The sequence below is a fragment of the Macrobrachium rosenbergii genome, chromosome 41, assembly GCF_040412425.1.
Source record: "Macrobrachium rosenbergii isolate ZJJX-2024 chromosome 41, ASM4041242v1, whole genome shotgun sequence".
Taxonomy (NCBI): Eukaryota; Metazoa; Arthropoda; class Malacostraca; order Decapoda; family Palaemonidae; genus Macrobrachium; species Macrobrachium rosenbergii.
Genome location: NC_089781.1, coordinates 2,096,651 through 2,116,320, shown reverse-complemented (window position 1 = coordinate 2,116,320; position 19,670 = coordinate 2,096,651). Strand labels below are relative to the sequence as shown.

The 19,670-nt window shown below is 39.7% G+C and overlaps 1 protein-coding gene across 3 annotated transcripts in view; it reads right to left on the bottom strand.

Annotated features, from left to right (window-relative positions):
- Positions 1–19,670, bottom strand: part of LOC136826576 (NFX1-type zinc finger-containing protein 1-like) — a 321,939-nt gene that overhangs the window by 156,617 nt on the left and 145,652 nt on the right. For all 3 annotated transcript variants that reach the window (XM_067083776.1, XM_067083778.1, XM_067083777.1), the window contains exons 3-4: positions 8,509–8,592; positions 7,985–8,087 (exon numbers count right to left, since the gene is read on the bottom strand). In XM_067083776.1, coding sequence (XP_066939877.1) covers positions 7,985–8,087; positions 8,509–8,592 — 187 coding nt within the window. The remainder of the gene's footprint in view (positions 1–7,984; positions 8,088–8,508; positions 8,593–19,670) is intronic.

The following is a 19,670-nucleotide window of genomic DNA, read 5'->3' as shown; positions in this document are numbered from 1 at the left end:
GTGCGAACATTACGACAAAATGACGAAAGAATTTCAGAGATGTTCGCTTGTTACATGACTGGACGTAAAGGAAAAGTTTTTTTAAAAATTCACCATAAATCGAAATATTGTGCTAGAGACTTCCAATTTGTTGCAAAATGAAGGTACATGATTGAATATTACTAGAATGTAAGAGTTTTAGCTTATAATTGCGTTTTTCGACCATTCCGGTCGAGTCAAAGTTGACCGAAGGTTGAAATTTTGGCACTTATCGTGATTTATATGAAAATATTTCAAAACAGATAAAATCTACAACCATGGGTTGTTTTTAAGTTATATTTTACATGAAATTTCGCACATTTATTTCCAAACTGATAAAAGCTACAACCATCAGTTATTTTTAATTGTATTCTACATAAAATTGCGCACATTTTCATATATAAAACTTTATGTAACGACTAATATAAAATGGTGCGAACATTACGACAAAATGACGAAAGAATTTCAGAGATGTTCGGCCGAGTTACCGCGATTGGACGTAAGGGAAAAGTTTTTTCAAAAATTCACCATAAATCGAAATATTGTGCTAGAGACTTCCAATTTGTTGCAAAATGAAGGTAAATGATTGAATATTACTAGAATGTAAGAGTTTTAGCTTATAATTGCGTTTTTCGACCATTCCGGTTGAGTCAAAGCTGACCGAAGGTTGAAATTTTGGCACATCGTGATTTATATGAAAATATTTCAAAACAGATAAAAGCTACAACCATGGGTTGTTTTTAAGTTATATTTTACATGAAATTTCCCACATTTTCATATGTAAAACTTTATGTAACGGCTAATATAAAACGGTGCAAAAATTACAACAAAATGACAAAAGAATTTCTGAAATTTTCGGCCGAGTTACCGCACAGACTTAAGGAAACAGTTTTTTTCAAAAATTCACCATAAATTGAAATATTGTGCTAGAGACTTCCAATTTGTTGCAAAATGAAGGTAAATGATTGAATATTACTAGAATGTAAGAGTTTTAGCTTACAACTGCAAAATGGTCGAGTCAAAGTTGACAGAAATTTGAAATTTTTTGTAGTGGACATATGGTACGTCCACTCGGCACCCGACAGACAATTTTAGTCAACTTACGATACGTCCAGTTGGCGTTTAAGGGTTAAAGAAACTCCCGAGTAAATGTGATACTGTTAAACTCACCAAATCACATGCTTTGCACGTTACAGTATACGCAAAATTTGCAAAAACCTTTTGTAACATTATGATGAAACAGAAATTGGTTAAGAGCAAATTAAAGATCAGTAATGGTAAAGTACTTTCCAATGCTGTGCTCAATTACTAAGGTATGATATTCATGTCAACTGAAATATGGTTAACCTAATTTTTTGGGCAAAGATCCCACTGGCTCACCGTTGAAGCAAATGAAACGTGGATGTAAACGTAGGCCAAGTTAAAAAACAATGGGATAAATTAAAAAATTAATTTGTGAAATGAAATATATCAACAGAGATAAAATATTCTCCTGCGTACTGTAAATATATAAATATGATACTTGGTTAAAACTAAAACAGAGAGAGTTAAACGATGGGTTGCTGCATACGTCATAAGAAAACGAAACACCATGTTAAATATGCTAGATTTCTGTGATATTACAAGGCAAAAAGGGAAATTGATGATCACAATAAAACACAATTAATTAAAGCAGCCTATGAAGGACACAATGCTTAGTAAGTAAAATTCATGGTAAAGGAACAAAACATTAAAAGGTAAATTTATTAAATTCTAAGTTAAAATTCAAAGTTAAAACATATGAACGTAATGCATTACTGTAAAGACTGAGAAGAAAGTTACTGTATAAAAATATATTCATTATTATGATAAAACCATAGTAGGCTGTAGGTAAAAAGGTGTTAGGCTATGGTTAGCTATGGGGTAGCCCATATATACTGTACTGAACTGCAAATCAAATTAAGTCAAAATTCAGCTTCAGATACACATGCAAGACCCTAATCCCCTCATAACACACTTACCTGTACTTAGTCAACAGCTAATGTAGACGTAATATGTATATCAGAGAATCTACTGAAACTGTGACAGGCATAGTTAGCTTACCCTAGTTAAATTATGCTTTGGGGACAAAATTTTAAAGGTTGCATGATATATGAGATTGAATTATACACAAGTATATAGAGTAATTATAGTTCATTTGTTGATAATAAAATATGCTAGTATATTTAACACAAACTTAAGTTCAGAAATTAAAAGAAAAAACCTAAAAACCACAATATGGCTGGCCCCAAAAGAGCTTTGGATAGGGGACTGTGAACCTGTATAGTGTTGCATATATTTTTCAGTCTGTGTATACATCCACATATGCATCACACAACAGGTACTATGCTCTCTCTCTCTCTCTCTCTCTCTCTCTCTCTCTCTCTCTCTCTCTCTCTCTCTCTCTCTCTCTCTCTCTCTGTCAAAACCCATTTCCTTTATAAAGAATTTAGCATTAGAGCTCTCTCCTACACTGTCATAACTTGTTTAGTGTGTGTGTGTGTGTGTGTGTGTGTGTGTGTGTGTGTGTGTGTGTGTGTGTGTGTGTGTGTGTGTGTGTGTGTGTGTGTGTGTGTGTGAGAGAGAGAGAGAGAGAGAGAGAGAGAGAGAGAGAGAGAGAGAGAGAGAGAGAGAGAGAGAGAGATTAGGATGTCTCAAAGACTTATTAGTCCATCCGAGGAGACATCATGTGTTCACTTATCTCTAGGAGCAGGTTGTACTCTTCATTCACAGTGTTGTAATGATTTTGTCTAGCTTTCTTTTAAACTCTTCCACACTGTTGATGTTTACAATTTCTGGTGGCAGTTTATTCCATTCTTGCATGTAAGGAAGTTCCCACAATAAGATATGTTGTATCTCTTCAATTCTAGTTTTCATCCATTATTTATTGTCTGGTTTTCATTTAATGTGAAGAGGTTACTGTCTACTTTTGTTATGCCTTTGAATGTTTCTATTAGTTGTCCTCACAATCGTCGTGTTTCTAAGTTAAACGTGTTCAGGCTCTCTAGTGCTTTTCGGTAACCTATTTGCATGATGGATGGAATTAACTTTGTGGCTATTGCTTGTACCCTTGCCAGTCTATTAATGTCCTTTCTTAGTATTGGTGACCAGAACTTTACTGCATTTTTTCATAGTTAATTATAAATTCATTCATACAAGAGAAAATGTAGCAGTGGAAACACACCCAATTAACATTTTAGCAAAAATCACAATTTTTTTAAAGTATATTGTTTTTCCTAACTATACAAACCTAAGGTCCTTTGCATTAGGAATTACTTAAGGTAGGGCTGGAAACAACCGTTGAACTTTCAAACAAGGTAGCTAGGCAGTTAACTACCGTCTGGCAGGCGGGAGTCCCGCTCGCCCGGACATAAACATTCCAATTTGTCTTCTGGCCCACGTGTCATATTGAGGGGTGGCATGAAGCAAGTATAAAAATGTAATGTAAAGAACCTCAGGTTTGTATACTTAGGAAAAATACAATTTACTTTAAAGAACTGTGATTTGTTCCTACACAATATACAAACCATCGGTCCTTTACATTAGGAGAATCACTAGTTGGGGGAGGAATCTGAGCGAGTCTCTTGAACTGACTGGAGTTTGCCACACCTGGGATTCTCTTCCTGGTCAATAAAGCAAGGAAGAGAAACCTGCCTCTGACAAACTGATTAGGCTGTAGCGATGTGGTAGGCTAAGTTTGGGTTTGTATGATGCAAGATGTTTGTATGAATTAATTGTTGTTTTGTTTGTTGTGATGTTTTTTTTTATTTTTGTTTGATTTTTTTGTTTCCTTATTAAGTTTATTGTGTGTATATGTTGTTTATGAATGTGTTGTTGGTGTATGATTGTATGAATGTGTTGCTGGTGTATGATTGTTTAATTAATCTTTATTTTTACTTTTTTTACTTGCAGTTCACCCCCAATGAGGTGTTTGCTTGAACGAGTGTTGGTGTAGGATTGTTTAATTAATCGTTATTTTTACTTTTTTTACTTGCAATTCGCCGCAAATGAGGTGTTTGCTTTAATGAGTGTGTAAAAATAGGACCTCCCCTTCACCTGAACTGTGTTTGTAATGCTCTGGATAAGAATGATCCTTCAGTTTTGAGGGTCCAGAAACCTTCAAGTGTAAGGTAGCAATACAAACTGCAATTTGCTGGAGGCACTACTTGTGTGAACTTGGGGCAAAGTGTCTTTTCAGTTGTTAAGGAGCCAGAGGCCCTGCGAGCATAAGGAGTAGCTGCTGGGGTGACCAGGTTTACAGTGTGGGAGAACTTCTCCGAACAGTGGAAAAGTTAGACGGATATAAGTTAATTGGTCCCTCATACACTGCTGTTGACTTGAGTCATAAACAGTCTGCTAAACTTATGGCTCAATTGATGGTTGTGTACTTTCCCATAAGAGTATTTGCTCTCATGATTGGAGATTATCAGAACTTGTTTATGTGAAAAACATTGGGAAGAGATGTGACACATTTTGAACCAGAAGTGTTTGAGATTGTATGTTGGTCATGTTTACTAAACTTATATTGAAGGTAATTATTTAGGTTAATGTTCTTTTCACAGAAGAGTGGGGAACTATACGATTAAGGCTAAGCAGAATAAGTTTTGAAGAACTATAGTGATAAGGTTAGGTAAGTTTCTGTACTGTAGATTAAGATTTATTAACCATATTAAGGTTTTTAATGGCCATTGTAATATTACAGTAATAAATTAAGTTAAGGAAAAGCCGAGTTTCATAAACCTCCAAATCTGTTCCCATCATACTGCCCCAATTGTGTACTATAAAAAGCCCCTACAGTAACGCATGATCGTCAGACTAATGGGCCTTTTTCACGAGAGAGGAAAACAACCTCATACGAAAACAGGCCAGGATGAACCTTAAGAGCCTGAGACAGTAAAGCAAACACAAGTATCTGGTTTGTCTTATTGTCAGGGTTTCCTTCCTCCCCTTGCTAGAGGAAGGAGTGGGTTTGCTTCCATACTCCAGGAAGGAAAAATAGAAAGGAAGCTTGATGTACAGACTTACCTACATCGACCGCCAGTTCCAGTATGTAACGGCTCGAGTCACTCTCTGCCCAAAGGAAGTGAGGAAGCATGAGAAGGGAGGAGAAGGAGAGGCCAGTTACTCCTGCAGTCATTCACACATCCACAACTGAGCATCTTAGGCAAGATGCAACCACGTACTGTTGGTGGAGCCGGGTAAGCTGCACAACTTGAGTAGCCACCACAGGTCCCAAGGAAAAAGTGTCCAAGGACTTGTTGGCAATGTCTTGAAGGTAAAAAGAGGTGAAGGTGGTCTGATGAGACCATACCTCCGCTTTCAGTACCTGAGGAACTGACAGGTTCTTACAGAATGCAAGGGTTGGACCAATGCCCCAGACTTAGTGAGCCCTCGGACAGAGGGTATTGGTGTCGTCTTCGCCAGCAGCAGAGTACGTTCTCCTTATCGTCTCATGAAGCGAGAAAGAAACCATCTTCTTGGCACTTCGTTCTTGGACGAGTCAGTGCTAACGAAGAGTCATCGACACCCAGGGTGGAGATGATGACCCCTTCAGATAGCACCACAGCACTCTAACAGGACAAAGTAGCATCTCGTCTGGGTCATTATCTACAAAGTCCTCTAGGGAGGGGATTGTGAAGGACTTGAACCTACAGTCAGGGACCGAAGGTTTCTGATTCTTCACTACAAAGTTCAGGACGAAATCGAGTGTAATTGATTGCCATCCCCTGGAGTGTTTAACAGTGAAGGTTTGCCATCTGGTGGGCAAGGCTCTACCTCCTGACTGGCACAGTCTCTGGAACACGGAGTCCTCTCCAGGGACAATAGCACCTGAAGAGGCAGCCATCTTGGATACTGAGAACATCCACAGATCCAGCCAATGGACTGCCTGGAGGGCATGATCCAGCCAATGGACTGCCTAGAGGGCAGCCATGGCAGTAGCCTCCAGGCTTGCTGCCTCTTGCTGCAAAAGGGAGACCCCTTCCAAAACAAGGTGCTGCAGCGAGAGATCCGGGCCTAGACAAACCAGTTCCAAGTCAACCTGCTTGGTCAGCAAGGCCCCCTCCAAGGGTGTGTAAAATTGCTTCTGCCAAGGCAGAGGAGGGGGAAGGTGCTTGTCTGCGCGGCTCGACTAAAGAGAATTCTCTTGCCCAGACTGGTTGAGCACTCCCTTGGCAAGCGAGGACCATGGCAGCCCCGCCTAAACTTTGGTTCCTTTTTAGGGCCCCAAAAGGTTTCAAGGCGTGAAGGACAATCCACAGAAGAGGCCATGTCCTCTTCCCCCAGATCATAGCACTGACAAATCAGCACAATGATCTCTGCAAAGGTCCTCTATTTCGGGGGTGTCTGCATTCTGAGGAAGAGGGCCCCTGAGTCCTTCCAGGGTGTGGTCCTCCTGATTTACTCTCCTGGCAGGAGGGAGAACTTCAGCGGACCCTTTAGATCCATCCTGAACTATTCGGGTGTATGGGGTATAGAGGAGGTGACCATCATTGATGGTACAGCATGGCACAGCAGGGCCACAGCGAAACCCAGAGGCAGGGGCACGGCGTGCTGGGATGCTGGGACAGAGGTCACTTGGGTTGGAAGAGTGCATGGAGACAGTCACCAGCATCTCAGCGAATGCTGTCATCATCACCATGGTACCTGCTGCGGTAGAAGCAGGATGGGTCAACACTGGAGCGCTCACCAGGTGAGACAGGAGGCCCTGCAGGGCTGGAGGGCCCGAAAGCCCCAAGGAGAGCCAAGCTGCTTTCAGATCCTTTGTCTGCTTACCAAGGAGATGCTCGACTGGCATACTGGAAGGAGAAAAGGTCGGGTTAGCGGAGGGAGACTCCTCTTGCTTCAAGGGAAAAATTCCCCCCCCCCCGCAAGGAGAGGCCCCAAGAGGAGGTTGTCCTTAACGCAGCCGACCCCCTCGTTCCACGCTCGACAAAGTGAGCAAAGACGAAGGAGAGACAGTAAGAAGGGAAAATTTGCCAGGAGAGAAAAACGAGGAAGAAGGGTTGACTACCAAGGGTGTAGTCGGGAGGGGGGGGGGATAACCCTCAAATGACACCTTGGAGCCTTCCTCTGATACCATTTCCTCCCTTCAAACTTCACTCACTGCTCAGCTGACCAGGAGCAACACTTGGCACAAACAGAATCATGAGAGCAATCACACCCCTTGCGGAAGGTACAGAGGGTGTGAGGATTAACATCAACATATGAGTGGAAATTATCGCACTTCTTGCTGCCAACCCCAGGACACACGTGCTGAGAGGAAGGCGGCTTACGAGCAGGATTGTTAGATTTGTGGTTTGTGTTATTAATATCACAAACACACATAGGAAAAGCAACAACTAAGAAAGAAAGATCCCGCAGGGAAAATACAGCTCTGGGTGGGCAGGACTCCCACCTACTGAACAACAGCTAACTGCCTAACCACCTTGTTTGAAAGTTCAATGACTGTTTCCACCCACGCTGTAAGTAATTCCTAATGTAAAGGACCGATGGTTTGTGTATCGTGTAGGAACAAACACCCTACAGTAGACCAGCTTGGAAAGTCATTATGTATTAAATTATACTAGACATAAAAGATCACATTTTGATAAGAAATGCAGGTTTATTCATGAACCTGACAAAAAAGCAATAAATGTTCAAGAGAGCTCGACAATGGTACAGAGAAAGTCACAATGTGTCAATTACCCTGAAAACAAAGAAGTCCTAAGATTAGACAGGCAAGTAAAGGTCATGTTCACTTCAGCATATGTCTTGTTCATCTGGCGTGATTACTGAGATGGATTTTTATTTTTATGGACTTGTACATATTTGACAATTAACAAAATCCTTTCAGGTTGAAGTCTGTCCTGTTATGTCGAAGTGCCAATATACTGTAATGGGTTTGTTCTGGAATTTTTTAATAGCATTTTCATATTAAACTTGTTTCTTGATTGAGTACTCTACTTACGCAAGGCCATTTTTAATCATTCTTTCAAAGAGTGATGTGTCTAAACCATATTTGGTTGCAAGTTCAAACACTGTGGCACTTGGTCGCAATTGCTGGTGATCACCTGTCCAAATAAAAAAAAAAAATGTATGAGGAAATCTCCAGACCTCTCTGTAATATATGACTAAACATGATAATATATTAAAACAAAACCTCAGATCTCTTCTATTGAGTCCAGCCATTACCAGATCAAAATTGCCAATGAAACAGTATCGAGGTAAAGACCACATGTTTTGATAATATTAAAACTATCATGTTCACAAGCATTAAATTCCTTTGGAATTGGATTTAGATTTACAAGAGACAGTACTTTCTTGTGAGATGGAATATTTTTACAAGATAATTGAGAATTAAGATGTTATACCTATGTAAACTAAACAATGTTAACAAACAATATCTCAAAAAGGTGTATATAATGAAACCAACTGAAAATTATGTAAAAGGTCTGTAGTTCTCTTTTTTTTTTTATGCACAGACATACATACCAATCATTATGAGATGCTGACACTTTGCAGTGAGTGCTGCGATGACATGGGCTTCCAAAATCTCAGCAGCCTCTTCAATGATAACTGAAAGTGGCATTCAACTTCATTGAGTCTACATGGGGAGCAATAATAGCTGTACAGTATACCAAAAGTAATTGAGATTTTACAAAGAAATACACGGATGGTAAAGTTTACCTGCAGTGTCATGATTTAAATAACATAAAATTCCTACACTGTTAACTAATAAAGTACATTCAGTTCATACACAGCATCAGTTAATTTGATATCTATATTGGTAATGGAAGATCTTATACCTTTTCATGCATATGAAAACCCTAAGAAACCATTCCATACACAGAGCGTTAACAAATTCTGTAATGTAGGATTATTCCCCAGTGTGAGCTGGAACCAATCATTTACCAAGCCCACTTGGTAACAAGGTAGTTAATTGGTGTTTAAGGGGGTGGTCAGGGAATACCAACTCACCAAGCTCTTTTCCCTTTGGCATCAGGGACAAAGTGGGGTGGAGGCAAGATATATGATAAAAGGTTATTAGTTTAAAAATCTGCTTTTGGTTCCTACAGGAATACAGTTGACACCCGACCCCATACCGCAGTTCAGCATTCGCAGCTTCACTTACCCGCGGATTTTCCTGTGAAACATATCTCCAAATGTATTGCACAAAATTCACTAATTTGCAGATTTTTTCATAGAGCAATATTCACAATTATTGTACAGTATTTTCATTTTATCTTCGTGACTAAATATACATTTTTTATGAAAAAACCATGATTTGCATTACAGTATTCACTAATTACTGTATTTTCATTTTATTATCGTGACTAAATACTGTAGAGGCAGTTCCGGTTATCAATGGGGTTCCGTTCTGATGGCATGATGGTAACTGAAAATCGCCAATAACCGAAACTTGGCAATTTTCAGCGCTTATCAGTGCTGACAACCGGGTATCTGCGTCAATTACCGGAGATCAGCGCCTCTGTTAGGTATGTATTGGCACCGATACGAGGAAATCGGTGCATATCGGTGCTGAAAGTTGTAGAGTTTCATCACTAGTGATGAATGTTGACTGAAGATGATGTGCAGTCCAATGAATGGCATTGAAAATATGACTACACAGCAAAGCAGAGGAATTACATCTGCTTGGGGGCTGCCTCTTCCACTTCTTCAGGCACTTTGTCCCCCAATTGCACTTCTTCAGGGCTTGGGGAGGCTTTGGAGGGTCTTCTTCATGGTGACAGGCAGCTGCTGTTGCTGCTGCTTCATACCGATAAGGTTATAATAAGGCCTCAAAATCCCATCAAGGGAAGTCTATGGAGTGTGTTGCATATTAGGATCCCATGCATTGGCCTACTCCCTCAGCTCCTTGGCCATACTCATAGGTCAGAACAGACATTCCAAAGAGAGGCCCTCATCCTCCTGCTCGTCCCCTGAACCTGGCATGTCTTCTTCCTCACTTGCAGACTTTGTCAGCTCTTCCAAATCCTGTACAGAACATGCAAACAGTAGAGGCATACGTGGTGAACTGGGCAGCTGGACAGAGATGCTGGGTCAAATGTGCATCTTATACAGTACAGGGTACAGCGCATTGTGTACTGCACATACTGTACATTTTATTGATATTTTGCTGTTTTAACATGATTTTAACATGATTCTATAATACTTTCATTTTACTGTATGTTCAAGATTAAATACATTTTTAATAAAAAATGATTTACTGGTTTTCAGATATTAATATTAACGTGAACTCCGCAAAATATCAATAATCTTTTTTTAATTTTCATAAATGTTTGCCCCAAAAACCATCCAGGGAAATTCCAAACACAGAGCTCGCGAAAGAAAAATGCATACGTACGGGGAAGCTGAAATGCCTAGGCACAATGCTACTTGACACGCTATTGGCTGGCATTTGCAAAGCAGCCAACTCAGAAGCATCATTCATTTACTTGGCGCTGATTGGCTGTGTAACCCCCAAGACCTTCTCTCGTGGAGATGTATATGTATGTACTGCAGGAGCCCAGTCTCTGCCACTTCAAAGTATATCCTCTACTTTTTGAGTGTTTCTCTGTGTACTGTATCTGTGTACCTTCCAAGTCTTTCTTCACAGATGCCTCTTAAATGCCCTGCTCCTCAGAAGGCTTCCGGCAAGGAGTCTAAGTGCCAGAGGAAGGTTATGGCATTCCAGAAGGTAAAACTTCTGGATATGCTGAAGGAAGGGAATAGTTACACCGCAGTAGCCCACCATTATGGTGTGAATGCGAGTACATCCGGAGATAAGGAAGATAGTGAGAGTTAACTTCTATGGTAGAGCCAAGAAGGTTTCCACTGTGTGTGATAAGAACATTATGAGGATGGAGTCACAGCCTTGGCATTTTGGATCATGTACTGCTGTAAGAATAACATCCACCTAGACACCATCATTTGTGAGAGGGCACAACAACTCTACCAGCAGTTCTCGACTGTTTCAGTAGGTGGCGACATACAGGAAGCAGACTTCTTAGGCTTCAATGAACCCACTGAAGAAGAGAAGGAGGAGGAGGAGGAAAAAGCAGGACCATCATGAGTTCCTCAAGGTTTTAGGGCCAGTAAGGGGTGGTTCCACCGTTTTCAGGGGCAGTTCCAACCAAAGTGCGTTTCTTTGCACAGGGAAGCAGCATCAGCAGACAAGGAAGCAGCTGCGATATATCCGAAGACCTTCAAGAAAATCATCAGGGACAAGGGCTACCATCCCCTGCAGGCATTCAATATGGATGAGACTGGCCTTTTCTGGAAGATGATGCCTTCCCGGTTGTACCTCATGGAGGGCAAAGCTAGAGCCCCCAGGTTCAAGGCTGAAGGGTAGGGTTACCCTCATCCTGTGTGGCAATGTGGCTGGCTTCATAATAAAACCAGGCCTCATTTACAAGGCTGCAAACCCCAGGCCCCTCAAGAATAAGAACAATCACGTGCTGCCAGTGTTTTGGCTGCACAATCCCAAGGCCTGGATCACCAAAGTCCTTAGATCTAACCAGCTCAAGCAGAGCTTCATCCATCAAATTAAGGATTACCTCAACGATTTATGCATGGAGTTCATGGTGTTGTTGATTATGGGTAGTGCTGGTGGCCACCTTCTTGATCCTAATTACCAGGGAGTCCAGCTCAAGTTCCTCCCTGCCAACACCATCTCCCTCCCCTAGCCTATGAACAAGGGCGTGATCTGTGCCTTCAAGGGACTCTACCCCCAGAACTCCCTCTTGAACCTTGTGAATGAAATGGGCACTGACAGTGAATTCACACTAAAGAACTATTGGCGTAAATTCAAGATTGCCATGCCTGACTGTCATCAACCAATCTTTGAAAGATATGAAGAAGACCCTTATGTGTGCTGGAAGAAATTGTGGCCAGAGTGCGTTCATGACTATAAGGGCTTCTCTTCTGAAGAAATTCAACATTCGGCCATTGACAAGGCAGTCCGACTGGCAAGGATGCTTTGTGGAGAAGGCTTCGATGACATCACCAAGGATGAGGTCGGCACCCTCACTGATGATCACTCTGACCCTTTGACGGACCAGGACTTGGAAGAGCTGATGAAATCTTCCAGCCAGGAAGAAGAGAGGCCACTTTTATGGGAAGATCTGTCTCGACTTGAGAGGATGATCAAGGAGGTGCAGGAGTCGACTTTAGTATGGGATCCTTATATGGAATGCTCCATAAAGTTCAAAAATTCCGCATGCATGGCACCCTATAAGAATGTCCTCACCAGCATAAGGCAGCAGATGAAAAGGGACCCTCCAAAGCATCCCAAAACCCATGAAGAAGTGCCTGAAGAAGGAGAAGAGGTACCCCAGAGATGTAACTTCTCTGCTTTGCTGTGCAGTCATATCTCCATCGTCATTCATCAGACTGTCCGGGTAATTCATTGTCATCTTCAATTAACTTTCATTACTGGTGAGTACCCATATGACTTATGTAATCTCAAAATTTCTCATTATTTAATTTATTTTTTCAAAGCATATTTAAATACTATACAGTGATCCCTCATCTATCGCGGATAATGGGGGCCAGAACCCTCCGCGATAAGTGAAATTCCGCGAAGTAGCATTGGCCCCTCCCTAGGGAGGCACATACTGTATATACATGGTATATATTTAAAGGCTTTATAGCCTTTCCCACACTGTTATAAACACTTCCTATGCACTTAAACACTGTATTACTATTTTGATCTCCTATCACAGTAATATGCATAAAAAAAAGATCGTCCCATATTTGTAATGTTTACGTTCTGAGAATCAGCTGACTGAAGCTGCTCACTACTAACGAAAGAATTAGGAAAATAATTTTTTAGTTGCTAAAAGAAACAAATTTATCAATGAAATTATTTTAAATTCTGTACATAAAAGTTTATGATACAGTAATTCATATTTCACTGAGAGAGAGAGAGAGAGAGAGAGAGAGAGAGAGAGAGAGAGAGAGAGAGAGAGAGAGAGAGAGAGAGAGAGAAATGGTGTGTACTGTACAGCACAGTAGCTTGGGACGAGACTAAGTCTTGACAAGCTGGTGATGAGAGAGTATACAGTATCCTTGAGTTGCTTACGTATGAAATTCGGATTTTAATTATTTTTACAGTGATTTAAGATGAAACATCAACAGTGATAAGATATTCTCTTATGTACCACTCACGTGCCTTGTCCAAGTGCCTGTATTACTATTTTGATCTCCTATCACAGTAATATGCATAAAAAAAAGATCGTCCCATATTTGTAATGTTTACGTTCTGAGAATCAGCTGACTGAAGCTGCTCACTACTAACGAAAGAATTAGGAAAATAATTTTTTAGTTGCTAAAAGAAACAAATTTATCAATGAAATTATTTTTAATTCTGTACATAAAAGTTTATGATACAGTAATTCATATTTCATTGAGAGAGAGAGAGAGAGAGAGAGAGAGAGAGAGAGAGAGAGAGAGAGAGAGAGAGAGAAATGGTGTGTACTGTACAGCACAGTAGCTTGGGACGAGACTGTATACAGTATCCTTGAGTTGCTTACGTATGAAATTCAGATTTTAATTATTTTTACAGTGATTTAAGATGAAACATCAACAGTGATAAGATATTCTCTTATGTACCACTCACGTGCCTTGTCCGAGTGCCTGTGGGTAAATACGAAGCTTCCAGTCCTTGCGCGTCGGTCTCGCAAGCCGTTCTTTTCACGTAACATGATGAAACATCGCTGTTTTCCGCAATATGGCTGCTGATATGGCGGTACTTTTTAATTTTAATTTTTCGATGAATATTTCTGAAAAATCCGCGATGCAGTGAAGCATCTTTTTGTTTAATTTCATTTTGTACTGAATTATATGTCATAATGAAATGAACCAACAGTACTAGCAGATATTAATAATTATTAATGGAATTAATGAAATATTTGGGTCTTCATATATCGCGACTATTTTTGAAATTTCCGGAAAATCGGCTATATATTTTCTCTTATAATATACATACGTAATGGAAAAAATCCGCGAAGTCGTGAATCCGCGATAGTCGAACCGCGAAGTAGCGAGGGTTCACTGTATATAGGTACAGTGCATTAAAATTAAAAGGTAAGGCTTGAATACTGTATGAAAGAAAATGTGCATGCCTGAATACATATATGGTTACCTCGATTAGTTTTTGCCTTGGTAAGAGTATAGTAACAGTTGTAGGAAAGTTAGCCGTAAGCCATATATTTTTGGGGTACGGTAACAGTTGTAGGAGAGTTAGCCGTAAGCCATATATTTTTTAGGGTTCAGCAATGTTGTAAGAGGACATTGAAAATAAATTGAAGTGTTTTAGGATAATAATTTAAGGTATATTTGGTGTCTGAACTATTAAAATAGGCAGTTAAAGCATTTTCAGAGGGGGTTCCAACTTTACCGGGGGTAAACTGTACTGAAACGTAACTTTCTGTTCCTTAGATTACAGTGGGTATCCGCTACATCGCAAATCAGCAATTGCTGGTTCAGTTAATTGCTGGTTTTTCAGTGGAGCTTATCTCCAAATATATCGCAGAAATTCACTAATTCGCAAATTTTTTTATAGAGGAATATTCACTGATTACTGTATTTTCATTTTATTTTTATGACTAAATACATTGTTTATGATAAAAAAAGATTTAAGCAATTTTCAAATATTAATATTAATGTAAACAGCAAAATATCAATAATATGCTAAATTAAAACCCCACAAAATGACAAAAAACAAAACAGCTTACCAATGTACATAAACTCTCTCTCTCTCTCTCTCTCTCTCTCTCTCTCTCTTTGAGGAATTTATTTCTGGTGATAGAAATTCATTTCTCGGTATAATTTGGTTCGGATTCCACTGTAAGCTGTAGGTCCCGTTGCTAGGTAACCAATTGGTCCTTAGTCACGTAAAATAAGTCTCATCCTTTGGGCCAGCCCTAGGAGAGCTGTCAATCAGTTCAGTGGAAGGTATACTTAACTTTAACTTCTCTCTCTCACACAGTACAGTATACATATCTTCTTCCTCCCTAGCTTGTCAAGTCAAGGCTTATCACCAGCTGCTGTGCTGAGACTTTATTTGTAATAAATGTCAGTTTTCTCTCTCTCTCTCTCTCTCTCTCTCTCTCTCTCTCTCTCTCTCTCTCTCTCTCTCTCTCTCTCTCTCTCTCTCTCTCAATGAAATATGAATTACTGAATCTAAACTTCTATGTACAAAATTAAAAATTCCATTAATAAATTTGTTTCTTTTAGCAATTAAAAAATTATTTTCCTAATTCTTTCAGTAGTAATGACCCTCACACAGGTGATTGTCAGGCCGTAAACATTACAAATGTGGGATTTTTTTTTTTTTTTACATATTACGATGTTAACAGATCAAAATAATAATATAGTATAAATGGATTCTGTGAAAGAGGTAACATATTAATGTTTAAATTATTAATATTTGAAAATTAGTAAATCATTGTAACATGTACTGCACAAACACAAGAATACTTATCACTGTTGATGCTTGGGACGAACATTTTTCAAAAGACAATAAAATACACTTTACAGCATATACTGACTACTGTATTTTTCTGTGTTTAGGTGATCTATCTGTTCCCTCCAGTGAATTTGTTGTTGAAAGTCCTCCACAAACTGAGGACGTTCAAGGGTCAAGTAGCTCTAGTGGCTCCTACTGGCCAAAGAGCAGCTGGTTTCCTCTTCTACTAGAACTGAAACTTCGCCACATCCGAATCCCCAGTCCGAAACTAACACAAGTAGTACAAACTCAGACTGTGTCAGCTTCCTCAAAAATCCAAAATGCCCTGGCTTTGTGGACTTTATGAAGTTTTGGCTCAAAGGGATGCTAACGTTGATCCTGTCAATACCATGTTCTTAGAATCAGATAAGCGGGCCTCCACTCTTCGTCAGTACGACTCAGCAATTAAGAAACTAGCACTCTTTTTAAGAGAATCTGAGGCTACAGTAATGACCATTAATTTAGCGGTCTCCTTTTTTAGATCACTGTTTGAGAAGGGTTTAGCCGCTAGTACTGTTACTACAGTCAAGTCGGCTCTACGTAAAGTGTTCTTGTATGGTTTCAAAATTGACCTCACAGACCCTTACTTTTCTTCCATCCCTAAAGCATGTGCACGTCTGAGGCCAGTAATCCGTCCACATACGGTTTCCTGGTTTCTAAATGACGTGTTGAAGTTAGCCTCAGATATCGATAATCAATCCTGCCCCTACCTTTCCTTGTTGAGGAAAACGTTGTTTTTAGTTAGCCTGGCTTCGGTGCTAGAATTTGGAGCTGTCTGCACTCTCTAGGGAACCCAACCACGTCGACTTCCTTCCATCAGGGGAGGTTTTGCTGATTCCTCACCCTACCTTCCTGGCCAAAAATGAAGATCCGCATAGGTGGTCGCCTTGGAAAATTCTTCCTCTGCCTCTAGACCTGTCCCTGTGTCCAGTTCATACTTTGAGGGCTTATTTAGACAGGTCCTCTCACATCTCTTCTGGGCCTCTCTTTATCAGGGAAGGAGGGGGTAATCTTTCTATGTCTGCTATTAGACAACAGATCCTTTACTTTATCAAGCAGGCTAACCCTGACTCAGTCCCAAAGTTCATGATATTAGAGCTGTGGCCACCTCCAATAATTACTTTCATTACATGAATTTCACGGATCTTACCAGGTACACCGGTTGGAAGTCACCCTTGGTTTTCAAACGTCACTATTTGAAATCCTTAGAAGCTCTTAAATTCTCAGCAGTCGCGGCAGGGAACGTTGTCCCTCCCTCTGGTTCCCTTTCTGATTCCTAGTCATTTCCTCCTCCACTGCCTCAGTTATCCCCTTACGGTCATTTCAGTCAGGCTTGCCTTGACTTCTCACCTGGCTGTGTTATCCATGTATTTGTCTAAATGCCACATTTAAGTTATAAGGTTTTCAATATTGTATAGTTATTTGTTTATGTATTTATTTTTTTTCACATTGTCATGTTAATCTTAAGCTAACATCAGTTTCTTTTGTACATTATTGTTATTGTTACTAGTGATTAAAAAGTTTCTTTTTGGACCTTCGGTCTTCTGTTCCCCTTAAATTTTTATCTTTTAGTTTAAGAATTATGTTTATTTCTCTGTTAATTTTTCATCGGCTGACACGGGACCCGATCCAGAAAAGGGATTTTGACGAAGGAAAATCTATTTCTGGAGAGGGGACCGTGTCACCCGATGACCCACCTCCATCATGTGTCATGTCCCTCCCATAGTAAACATCATTCTAGTGGGGTGTTGCTTTCATGGAATGCGGCTAGCAGTGTTTTTGTGTGCTGTCCACGGGTGGTACATGGGTTTGTAACGGCACCTCCTGTGGGACTTTTGACCTTGGGATCTCTATAGGATAAGGTTCCGTGTTTTGTAGTTCACCCTTTTCCATACACGACTCCATCTGATGGAGCTCGCTCTGGGGTAGTAACTCAGCATTTCATTTAGCTTTCTCTGGTATCTAGCAACGGAATTACCTAGAAATAAGTGCTGAATGGACTTTTTCATCGGCTGACACGGGACCCGATCCAGAAATAGATTTTTCCTTCGTCAAAATCCCTTAATATTACAGTACGGTACTGTAATCAGTAAAGTAAATAATTTTTTTTTTATAATATATGTACTCATTCACGAAATGCTAACACAAAAATACATACGCAGATCGCCATGACGTAAGCAAACCTACCATTTTGATCATACATACATACTGTATGATATGTACTAACAGTAGTTACATCGTCATACAAACTACCCATGTATTTTCGATATGCTCTAAACTCACCCTAAAACACTTTGCTGTACTGTAATATAATTTGAAAATCATTTTACAAAACACAAAAAATTCAATCAAATGCACAGTTGCGCAGAACATGATGCCATACCCTCACATAGTTCTCTGCTAAGACTTAAAGTGATCCAGTAGTACGTAGCCATAAACCACATATACCTATATATTTTTAAGGCTAATATTGTAAGATGACTTTGAAATATTAAATTTAGGATGATAATTTAAGGTATATTTGGTGTTTGAACCATTAAAATACACAGTTATAAGCATTTTTAGAAGTGGGACTTTGGTGTTTGAACTATCTAAATAGGCAGTTTTAAGTATTTTTAGAGGGGACTGCCTGTAATTTATTTTAGTTTATAAAATTATAATTACAGCTCCGACAATATCATAACAGATAAGAACTAAAATCAGTAATAAATTCTGAGTATGTTTATTGTGAAATAGTTATGAGATTTATTGAGATGGGGAGATGCAGTACCTTTTTGTGGAGTATACATGTTTTTTAACAATATTTCTTTGCACTTTCCTTTGCAAAATTACAATTACAGGCAGTCCCTGGTTATTGGCAGGGGGGTCCATTCTGAGGCTGTGATGATAACCCAAAAGCTCTGATTTTCGGTTATCGGCACTTCTATTAAGTATGTATCGGCACCAATACCCAATTACTGGCACTGATAAGTGAAATTTGGAGATTTCCGGCGTCGAAAATTACCAATTTTCGTAGCTAGACAAGCGCCATAAAACCGGGTCACCATTAACCGAACCCGCCGTTAACTGGGGACTGCCTGTATAGCTGACATATTATCATAAAAGATAAGAACTAAAACCAAGAGCATTCCCTGGGTATATTTATAAGTAAATAAATGAAAAGACATTCTGCGGCTACAAAGAGGCAGTACATAACCCCCTTGAAATCTCTCCCTTAGTTAACTACTACAGTTGCCAAATGTCATCAAGTCATTTATGGCCCTTGGGGGTGATACAGACATTTTTCCCTCTAAATTCATCCAAACGTATGGCATGCAATACTCATAAGGTAGCCCGGCATTCGCTCACAACCTGTTATAGTTCCTTATATGATCATGCCTGTCTAGTAAGCATTAACTTCTATGATTCTGAGTGGTTCTGTGAATTTGGTGGCTAATTTAGAGTTGATACCATTTCTTAGTTCTTTCCTTATGTATACTTCGTCTCCTATGTTATAATCTAATGGCTTTAGTCCTTCTTGATAATGTCTACCATGATCTTTTGGGCTTCTTCCAGATTCTTATGTACCTTACAACAGTCCGTTCTGAGGTGGCAACTTAAGTTGGAACTTAATCATCTACATGAGGGAGCTCAGAAACTAGTACCCAGCCCAATGTTGCCTTAACTTTGGAAATGCCTCAACTTCAGATTTCTGTCTTAAGTTGGAGATGAATTTTTATGAATATTTTTGAAAAGCGTTGTAAGATCGGATCGACTGAAGTTGAGACTGTTGTAACTCGGGGACGGCCTGTAATTGTTCATGGATTTTTGAAATTACTAATTCTTACCTTCATAATGTCTCTAGAATAAACAGACATTACCAGCTGATTCAGCCATGCATATGGTAGTCTTGGTTCATATACCATTCAAGCTTTTGTGGGTGGGTGATATCTAGCACTGAATGACAACTGGGCTACTAAAGGTAAACCGACATCCCATTCAGGATCCTGTCCTACTGTATGCCTTCTTGCATCCAGAACCCTTTTGTAATTCCTTTCTACTAAACTATTACTAGTTGGATGGTATGACTGTATTGTTACCTTTTCAACTCTGAATGCATCACATATTTCTTGAACTAGTGAGTTATTGAACTCTATGCCATTAT